The 11,166-nt window shown below is 45.4% G+C and overlaps 1 protein-coding gene across 1 annotated transcript; it reads left to right on the top strand.

Moving 5' to 3' along the window:
• Window positions 1–952: 952 nt before the first annotated feature.
• Window positions 953–6,405, top strand: LOC113407987 (protein maestro-like; the record flags this gene model as incomplete). Its single annotated transcript, XM_026659299.1, has 5 exons — window positions 953–1,382; window positions 2,288–2,443; window positions 3,372–3,474; window positions 5,473–5,555; window positions 6,340–6,405. Coding segments are annotated over exons 1-5 (603 nt in total), but the record flags the coding sequence as incomplete, so codon positions are not given.
• Window positions 6,406–11,166: the final 4,761 nt, after the last annotated feature.

The raw sequence follows: 11,166 nt of genomic DNA, 5'->3' as shown, positions 1-11,166 counted from the left end.
AGTTTATGGGGCACCTGAGAAGGTAAGAGAGATTACTGAATAGAATGCAGCATAACTAGAGAAACCAAGAGAGAGAGTTGTTCAGAGTTTACAGAGGCTGCACAAAATGCACTAGGCCAAATTCTGCTCTCTCATATACCCTAGTAACCTCTTTGCAGTAAATCTAGAGCAAGCTGGATCCTTTGGTAAGCTGGGCATAAGTCAACCATGGGCACTTTAATATGACCATATGTAAATGTATACATCTGGGAACAAAAAATGCAGGCCATACTTACAGGATGAGAGACTCTATCCCAGGAAGCAATGATGCTGAAAAAAACTTGAGTCGTGCCAGATAATCAGTTGAACATAAGCTCCCAGTATGAAGTTGTGGCCAAAAGGGCTGAAATGATCCTTGGAGGTATAAACAGAGGAATCTTGAAGAAGAGTAAAGAAGTTATTTTCCCTCTGAATATGGCACTCATGTGAGCACTGCTGGAATACTGTGTCCAGATCAGGTATCCACAATTCAAGAAGGATGCTGATAAATTAGAGAGGATTCAGAGAAGAGTCGCAAGAATTATCAAAGGATTGGAAAATATCCCTTTAGTGATAGACTCAAGGAGCTCAATCTATTTAGCTTTACAAAGAGAAGGTTAAGGAGTGACTTGAGGACAGTCTATAACTACTCACATGGGGAATAAATTTTGATAATGGGTTCTTCACATTAGCAAACAAAGGTATAACAAGATTCAATGGGGAAAAATGAAGCTAGGCTAATTCAGACTGGAAATAAGGCATACATTTTTAATGGTAATTTTAATTAACCATTGGAACAATTTACCAAAGGTGGTGGTGGATTCTCTGTCACTAGCAATTTTAAAATCAAGATTGGATGTTTTTCTAAAAGATACACTCTAGTTCAAACAGAGACTATTTCGGGGAAGTTGTATGTTATGCAGGAGGTCAGACCGGATAATCACAATGGTCCCTTTTGGCCTTGGAATCTAAGTAACTAGGAATCTAATAATAGGATTACACAGGTGTATTATGGCACCAGGTTGGGCTCATTGTAGCTAGCACCTGGTCTGAAATATAGCTATAGGTCTCTGGGGGGGAGACGGGGTTGATGAAATTCCCACAGCTTCATAACTGCTAAAGAAAACTTATTAGAAGTGTGATCAGTGATAAGTGTTCTTTAATGTCATATGTTTGTACAGATGAAAAAGTACAAGAAGTTTCTTCTGGACATACTGATCGGGGCCTTACATGACATTTTCAGTTCGGAAGTCATTGGCGAGAGCATGAAAGCACTGGCCAAAGTCCTGAAGGAGCTGAAAGAGAAGGACATAGGTTCCTCCTTCAAAGACCTCACCCAACAGATCCGGACTTACTTTGACGATGTATGTGAACAGATCTCTCCAACCCCAGTTCAACCGATCTTGATTAGACTCCATTTACAATGCGTGATGTGGACTCCCTGGGCATTGCTCATGTCGGAGTGAAGAGATTTTAGGCCCCAGGGAAGAGAGGTGTTTTACGGAGGAGAACATTAGGAGGATGGGGATGACATCCCTGCTCCCACAGTCTCACCCTTCTATTCTTCTTTATTGCCACTGAGAACCTCAAAGAAAGTCTGAATACTAGATTAGGTAGCTAGATAACCATGAAATGGGGGTTACAGAGTACAATAGAGAGTGTTGGGCCTGTTCTATACCATTTTTATGTGAGAGGGTTGGAATGATCATTCTGTTTTGACAGAATTTAGAGATTTCAAATTTGGGTTTTGTTCCTATTTGTGGGAACCCCTCTCCCCAAAGTTCAAAACTCTTTGTGAAACAAAATTACTATTCTCAACCTAGCTCTATGGGAAGCGTTGGCCCAGGGCAGTCTGCTCTCAGACTATCCCGGTGCTGGGAACCCAGGAAACTCTGGGAGCTAGAGGTGCCAGGGAGTTGCAAATTTGAGAGCCAGGACTCCCAGGGTCCCAGAAGCTGGGGGCCTGGAAGCCCACGATCCCAATCAGCCTGCTAGATTGGCTGCTACAGAGCTGGATGAGTGCACTGGAAAGACACCAGGCAAGTTTCTAAGGACCCCTACCTGGCTTCCGGAGGAATTTCATCAAAACTGAACGGTCTCTAAAATATTTTGATGAATCAGCAAATTCGAACAAAAAATTGGTTAATTACCGTTTTTCCGACTAGCTGTAGTTGGAATCACTCTACTTTAGCGTAGAAGAGATGGCTGTGCAAAGTGCATGATGTGATTGTCTCTTAGTTACTAACTTGCGGGGCTTTCTTGGCTGTAGGAGGATGATGCTCTTCGCTCAATGGCCTTTGTCCTATTTGGCATCCTGGCCCGGCTGACAAAGAGAAAATGGAAGACCTATTTCGCCGACCAGGTTAAAAAGAGCTGGGTCACACTTCTGCTGCACCTGCAAGACCCAAACCCTGAGGTTTCAATGGTAAGACCGACAGTGACTTATTTACTAAGCAAAAGGAATCTTCCTCCCAATGCCAGGGGAGCTCTGCTATTCCTGCCTGCTGTGGAGGCCCAAATTCTCCCCTCAGTTCATTGCCCTCCTGCTGAGTCAGTTCCAGCCAGGTTGGTCCATGGCTGCCTCACCAGAATCCAGGAGAGGTCATGGGTCTGACCCCGACAGGTCTCTGTTCCTGTCTGTCTCTGCACCCCAGGCCCCTGCCTCCCCAGAACAGAGAGACCACAGCTATGCCTGGTGCAGCAGCTTTCATCGGTCTATCTGTTCCCAAAAGACATTGATGCTATCGCCAGGTTTCAGTTGAAGCTCTCCCGTCTATTAGTCATTCCTGCATGTTTTCTGCCAATTACATCCAGATGAATCTCTTCTTTTGAACCTGGAATAGATGAGCAGTCACGCAGATGAGTTCCCTTTGAATGAACATAGCACTCGGTAGGGAACAATTCAATGGTGTGACACTCTTTTTCAGGAATGCAGAGCTACGTTTCACCTCTGTTTCCCATTTTTGGGACTGAAGAGACTCCAAAGTGCAATTAATGAGCACCTTGGTGGCACAGCCAAGCTGAAGCCTGAACAGCTCCATGTGGACATTTGCAGATACCTTGTGAGTGAGCTGTTGAACTGTCTGAGATTATTGACTGGAGTGGTGGTGTAGAGGTTTGTGGGGGGGGATGTGTGATGGATAATGTAAATAACTGTAAGAGTGGGATATACGACTGAGGGTGATGGGAAATGTAAATCTGCCACAGATTCCCATTGTTCCCACTTCTACCCAGCCACCTGTTCTCCTTCTACCCAGCCACTTGTTCCCACTTCTACCCAGCCACCTGCATGTGCTGGCAGTCAAAGCGCACTTCTGGCCAGAGAGAGCTCATGTGTCCCTGATTTCCTCTAGGCCAAAGAGAATGCAGAGCTGCTGGAGAAATTGTACCAAATCACCATCACGTACTTCTATAGCAGCTGGGAAGAGATCCGGGCAGTTGCAGCCAACTTAGCTGGTGAGAGATGATGCCCAGTGTCCCTTTTGGTATTTCCATTGAGGGAGACAGAAACAATCCCACTGTGCAGCGCTGAGCTGCCATTAATCTCTCTGTGCCTCAGCTTCCCATCCATAGATGGAGATGTTAATATCCCTACCTCCCCAGTGTGGTGGATTAGTTGCTATCAGTGCTTCGGGATCATTGCAGGGACAGCACGGTGCAGTCATTTAGTAGTAGAGGCAGGGACATTGTCACGTAGGGCATGGTTACACTTTGAGCTGGGTGTATAATTCCCAGCTTGATGAGACGTACCTGCACTAGTCCTGCGTGCTAAAAATAGAGAGTAGTTGCGATGGCAGGAGCAGCAGGAGGTTTAACCACCCCAAGTATGATCCCGTCCAAACCCCAAAGTCTATTCTCAAGGTGGCTAGTTCCTCCCACTGCTCGTGCTGCCTTAGCTACATTCTAATGTTAGCATGCTATCGCTGTCAGAGCCAGTGTGGGCATGTCCCATTGAACTGGGAGTGATACCGCTAGATCAAAGTGCAGACCTACCCACAGTGTTGTTCAGTGCTCCTCACTGCTACTTCATCATTGGGAGGCATGCAGCCCACCTCCCCATAGCACCTGCTGTTTCAGGTTCCTGGCCACACCACCTTGTCAAGGAAGCATTAGATTCCTCCTCTTTGGCCCTGTGCCCTCTTCACCCTACCACACCCATGTGAGACAGGCAGGCATTGTGGCCTACGTCTCACCTATCAGTCACCTTGTGAGATCCCTGCTTAGAACTCACTTATTCCTGGCCCCAGTCCTTTGCACAGACCACTAGACCAAGACACTATCTTAGTATGTCTCCAATAACTGACAGCAGTGGCAAGAGGAACACAGACTGTTTCAAGCAAATGGGTTTTATGGAAACATTCTTTTTAAAAAATGTCTCTCTCATTTTCTTCAGTGTGGACTCTAAACTGCTCTAGCATCCTCTTGCCCACAGCTCACCCTTAGGCCCACAGTAGGAGATGCCAAAGACGTGTCTAGGGGCTGCTAATATCACTTTGCACTCAACAAGGGAAGGTTTTATTATTATTGTTGTTATTTATTTTACATTGTGTATTTAGGCATCATCCTGGAACACACAGACAGGCAGCGTATGAAATGGCTGGACCTGGAACATCTGCTGCTGTGTAAGTAATAAATACAGCTGAAGTCCTGTTCATTAGTGAGTTCTAAAGGAATTTAGCTGACAAGCAGCAGTAACCGATACCACTGGTGCAAAGTGCATCAGCCACACAGCAAAGGATAAATTCACTCTTGCCCAGTAGAAAGTCCGCTTTAATTTTCCCTGAAGGAGGAAGCTACAGAAGGTGTGATATGAGTCAGTACATCTCCTGGTTGTCCTGGCAATGCCCCCTCCACAGCCAGTGCTATCCACTCTTTGGGCTTTATTGGCTCTCTGTGGACTCCCCAGGTGAGAAGAAGTTGTAGCCACTTTCTGCTACCTCAAATTTCCCACCAGCAATTTTTCTTCCAGTAGGTGCCCTGTATCATGCATAAACCAGCTTGGACCTGGCCTCTGTTAAATTCCAGGTTTATTTGAGCTCAGGCAGTGTCTCCTGAATAGAGATGGAAAACAAACTTAAAAGTGGAAGCTATTGAAACAATGGACCTTCTTCCATTTACAGCAGAGTGGATGACTTTCTGGTAGAGTCAGGGTCTCCCCCTAGTTGAGAGCATGGAAGGGACCCAGTAGAGGAACCTAAAGCTTTGTTTGTATTGGAGAGCTGCTGTAGTGTGGTATTCAGAGGTAATAAGTCTCCAGCTATTTCAGGCACAGGTGACTATATGAAAAGTGAGTCATATTCATCTCTCATGTATTTTCCATCCCAGTAGAAGGACTGAGCCCAGTCTCACATTTTTCCATGTGATCATTCTGCTCAGGTAGTTCAAGGTTCTGTGATCACACTTAGCTGTGATTTGACAGTCTGTTCACTAACGTATTGTCCTCTGTAATTTCAGCTCTCCAGGTCCTACAGAAAGACCCAAGTCCCACTGTCCAGCTGGTGGCAACTGACATCATAAGTGACATCTGTTCTGGCCAAGTGATTGGGGAATGAAGCGGAACGGAGACAAACAGAAGAAGGCTCTCCAGTACTATAAGGGCCCTACTGTCAATCAAACGTTAACCCCACCCCTTGCCCACCGGTCACCAGAAGTCCCACACCCATGGGGTATTACTTCCGGGGTCAAGGCGGACACATAAGCAGAAGCAAGATGTGTCATGTGGCCCCTCTAAGAACTCCTCCCACTGCCCTCTACCAATCAGGAGGGGTTTCAGCCACTGGGGACCACCCCAAGAGATATGACCAACTGGGGGGAATTCTGGGGTGGGGTGACCCATCCAGAAGTGTTTCGTGTGACCCCTCTAAGAACTCCTCCCACCACTCTTTACCAATTACGATGGGTTTTGGCTGCAGAGGACCGCCCCAAGAGGAGATTTGGCCAAAATAGGACAGGTTCTTGGATGGGGTGAACCACCCAGAAGAGGGTCATGTGACCCCTCTAAGGACTCCTCCCAACGCCCTCTGCCAATCAGAGTGCAGAACCATCACTCCATAAGTCCCAGTACCGGGCAGAGGAGGCAATCTCTTACCAAGAAGACATGTTTTAGAAATTGTGGAAAGGCTGAGAGGAAACATGGACTCCTCTACCACCCCCGTGAGAACTTCAGACTTTGTTTTAGCCCCGAGGACCTTTGGACTTGTATGGAGAAAGTGCTACAGCAGTGACAGTTCCAAGGAGGGGCCCTTTGACTCCACCGTTGATAGATACCTTGGAACCCGACCCCGAAACCCAAACCAATGAGGTTTGTCTACCCCCCTAAAGTTGGAAGAGGATCATGGCTTGGGGGAGTCACCAGCGGACAAGGTGAACGGGAAAGACATCGCTCAGGTAAATGAATGATTAAGAAGCGACGGTTGATCATGGGGGTGTAATGGGGTTAGGAATCGACCTGGCATTGCATAAATCTAAAAACAAGCAGTGGGGTGCTTACACTGTTTTTTTGTCTGAAAATCTCTCAACAGATCGACGATGTCTTTCTAGAGGCCTTTGAGAACTTACACATTGGTAGCCCTGTGGGAGTAAATATATCATGCATCAGCTGTTTTTGCTCCTGTCTGAGACACAGATCTCAAGAGGAAAATCCAGAAAAGGACAAAATAGAAGAATGAACCAGATCAGACTCCCTCATTGTAGGGGTCATGGCATCCATTTTTACAGGCGGCTGGAAAAGGTTGTGTTAAACCAGGCAATGAATAAAACTTATTTAAATGTGTCCATATGAATGTGTGTCCCTCCATACTTGTGTTAGTAAAAGACGGTACCAGGAACAGTCATGTCTCCACAGATGACTCTGTTAAAGAAAATATATTATACCCCCAGGGAAGTTGGGAGCTTTGGCGCAATGAATCCTCTTTTTCAAGTGGCCAAAAAGCATAGTAAAACTTTAACTAGAAGACAGGTAACAGCTTGGCTTTCAGACCAGGATGCTTACACTTTACACAAACCGACTCGAATACAGCTTCACAGGAAGGATCGGGGCTGATGTACATTAAAAGGAGGAAGAGAAAGAGAAATGTATCATACCTGCAACGCACTGGTCCCCCAATACCCTTTAAAAGAAGGGCTTTGATGTGCAGGGCCAGCCATAAGCTAAAGTCCAAGAGGAAGCCTGGGCGAAAGAGAAGACGCTCTCCACCTGGTAAAAGAGAGATATTTTAATCAACATGGCTTTTGTTCACTGCGGGTCTGAAGAGTGCACCAAATCCGAACTAGACTTGTTTCAAATAGCCCCTACCCAGACCAGCATTGAGAAAAGCATCTACATTGAGGTGCCACCTCTATCGGCTGTTACGGAGTCTGCCCCCATTGATGTTTTTATAGCAGGGAATGGCATCGATTATATGGATTTAAACAACACACTGCTGTATCTATGTTGCAAGATTGTAAAAGGAGATGGAACTGAACTCGCCATGGACGCCGAAGTGGGCCTGGTGAATTACCCCGTGGCCTCTGTTTTCAGTCAGTTGGATGTCACGCTGGGAGACTGCCTTGTAAGCCAAAGCAACAACTGTTACCCTTACAGGGCCTTGATAGAATCAGCACTCAATTACAGCGACGACACCTTTACCACGCAATTTTCCACTGGCCTGTTTTACAAAGACACTGCCAGACAAGACGAAGAAACAGAGTTGGATGGCGGGAATCTAGGGTTTGTGAGGCGTGCAAAGCTGACTGCCCAGAGCAGGACAGTAGAGCTGCTGGATCATCTACACAGCGACCTGCTTTTTCAAGAAAAACTTTTATTGAACGGAGTGGATGTGAAAATTAAACTGACATGCAGTAAAGACGCCTTCTGTTTAATGGCATTGTGTCAGCATCCCTTTTTGTGAAGAAAGTACGGGTGGCCCCGAGTGTTCATCTGGGGCACATGGAGGCCCTGCTTACCGCTAATGCTAAATATCCCATGGACCGTGTGAGAATGAAAGTGTTTAGCATCCCCGCGAGCAGCAGGGTCAGTAACCCAGAGAACCTGTTTTTGGGACAGTTACCCAAAATGCTTATCCTGGGGTTTGTGGATAATGATGCCTTTAGCAGAAGTTACACAAAAAATCCCTTTCATTTTCAACATTATGATATTAATTTTTTGGCCTTGTATGTAGATGGTGAACAGATACCAACCAAGCCTCTGCAACCAGACTTCGAGGCAGGACGCTGCGTGAGAGAATACATGAATGTGGTACAGACAGCTGGTAAACACACGAAAGATCGTTCTCTGTTAATCGACCGTGAGGAGTTTGCACAGGGTTACACCTTGTTTGCCTTTGACCCATCTCCCGACCAGCAATGCCCCGATCACAATTCCCTGGTTAAAACTGGGAACCTGAGAACAGAAATACGTTTTGGGAAGGCTTTAACCGTCACCGTCAATATGATTGTGTATGGGGTTTTTGACAACGTCGTAGAGATAAATCAGAGGAGAAACGTTCTGTTTGACTATATGTGAACATGGACACCGTGCAGCTCTCACATGTCTTATCAATGGCCCATTACACGAAAAAGAATTTCTTAGATGTGTTCCCTTGTGATTGGCTCCCTGGCAGCAAGCTATCTCAGAGACCCGTAGCTTTGGTGGTCAACACGCATCCACACAACCAACTTGGTGAACACTGGCTCACCTTGTATCTGGCGGAGCGTAACCGTGGAGAGTTTTTTGACTCATACGGGCACCCCCCAAACAGCGTGTTGTTTCCTAAAAGCATTATGAAATTTTTAAACAAAAATGCCACAGACATTGTGTTTCACAATACACAATTACAAGACCCCTGCTCTGTCGCCTGCGGCTATCACTGCGTGTTTTTTCTTACATCATCGTAGCAAGGGTTTATCTTTTGACTGGATTTTAAAATTCTGTTCTAATGACTTTAGTGCAAAACGACCGGATGGTGATGAATTTTGTAAAAACTAAATTTAAATTCTTATGCATGCCTAGCCTTGCTCAAAACAAGTTTCAACAAGCCCAGACATGCGTATCTTGCAATGATTTTGATAGCCATGTTATCCAATATTCTCAGGCATAACAGACAATGTTTGTTTGGCATTATCCAACACATTTTTTATAAAGTAACTTTTCCCACAGTTGCTAGGCCCCACGAGAATTGCAGAAAAGAGGTGTTTCCACCTCATATCTATTTTAAAAGCCGTAGGGCAAGGTTTTAAACCCTTCTCCTAGGACCCTCTTGTTGTAAACGACTTTCTGTGTTTTATTAAGGGTTTTTGTCTCTATTTGCCATTGATTTTTGTTTCTTACGATAGAGAGCTGCTGCACCTCTATCTTTTTTGAGGTGTTTTCTCACAGGCCCGTGCAATAGTCCAGGACTAGATCTTTCAGACTGTCGAAGTTGATCTTTTCACAGTTTGCTACGTTTAGGGTAATACCTTTGACTTTCATACAGGCCTTTCCTCTCTACAGCTTATACCCGTATGTTTTCGGGCCTGCCAACACAAACTGGGTGATGTGTTGATCTGGCGGGATCTTGCTCGTGAGGTCCCCTAAATAATCCCCCAGAGGGGATTCCAGTCACCCCCCCTTTTCACAGATCTCACCGAGTCAGTGTCGTGGTACAGGCACCGCTCTTGCAACCTGTCTAGCAGGTTGTATAGTTCTAAGCGGGCGTAACCAGTGGTGAAACAGGCTATGAAAACATTGGTATTTCCAGAGACTGAGTACTAGTCTTTTGCATGCTTCCAAGACACGCACACTGTTTCATCGTCGATAAACTCACAGGATGAAACCTCGTAGTGGGGGGGAAAACAGGTACTGAAAGAGTTCGTCAAGGTCTCTCACGATGCTGCTATTGGGTAGGTTTGTTCTTTGGCCGAATTTACCCCACAGAGAATTTAAAAACAGTTTAGCGATTTGGCGTTTACCGGGGTTAAACCTGATCTCGTGTTGGCGTAAATGCACGCCTTCTTTCTGGTAGAAATCGTTAATGTACTGATTTTGTTTTTCTTTGTCTGTGCACCAGCTGGGATACCCTGAAGCCTCTTGTTTCTGGTGGAGGTGTAATTTTATGTACTCTGAAAACAGTTCATCAGATTTTTCATTAAAATGCCAGATTTCATATATTTTAGCCACTGTGTACCCCTTCGCTATGGCCGCATTCAATTCCACCGTGCACCAAGTCCCCAGGATGGCCCTCTCCTCGTCAGTATGGATGCACGTCTCCCGCTGCTCGGTTTCAGCACAGGTTTGTCATAGCGGGAACATAAGCTTGTTACCCACTCTGACAGGTAACAATGGGGAAAAGAAGCCTCGTGGGGGGTACATTTTAACTTTTGCAATTCCAAAATAATTTGCAAGGGGTCCAAATTTGTCATAAAGTATATTGGGGTGTCCGATAGGGTATTCTTGGGTTTTGCTTACGAAAGGGTACAGGCTGGTAAAATCATAATAGTGAATTTCTTCCCTGGGGTTAGGTTTGTAATATAGGCGGATATCGTTTGTCTATACACAGTTTTATCTCAGTGAATTTACCAGGTCCTCTCTCTACTATATCTCCTTTCTCTGTCATTTTCATAATCTCTTTTCTGTATAGGATACAAGCCTGTCTCAAAACTTTGACATCTGCTCACAGTAATACGCGAGCTCTTTCTGCAAGTCAAACATCTCATATCTGTGGTTCCGATACCAGTCGAGAAACTCTGCTTTTTCCCTGGGCATCATGCTTTCTACACCATAGTGCTCCACGCCGGGCATAGGCCCCATGTAATTTTGATTTTTCTCAAGTGTTAAAAAAATGTGGAAAATACCCTTTGCACCCTTCAAACCCCATCGCCTGTGGGAGCTTGCTAAGCTTCATGGGCAAGAAGTTTAAAGAGTCTATAAAACGAATGCCCAGGACCTTAATTTCCATATAGATTAGTTTACTACCCTGAGTAATCAATTCTAGGCACATCTTTTCCTTCAGTAACTGTCTAACGATGAAGTACACATCGTAACCTTTGGAATTGTGTGCTAGGAATATGTAGTCCTGGAACTCTTTGCCAATAAAGGTCTTAACAACCATAGAAAGACACTCATCACCCTTAAATTCCCAGGACTTTTCCGGCTTTAGGGACATAGCAAAAATGTAATTGGGAGTGTGCAAC

This window comes from Terrapene carolina, unplaced genomic scaffold, assembly GCF_002925995.2.
Source record: "Terrapene carolina triunguis isolate 2854851 unplaced genomic scaffold, T_m_triunguis-2.0 Scaffold626, whole genome shotgun sequence".
NCBI lineage: Eukaryota > Metazoa > Chordata > Testudines > Emydidae > Terrapene > Terrapene triunguis.
Note: the sequence above shows the minus strand (reverse complement) of the source record. Positions and strands in the feature narration are given on the sequence as shown.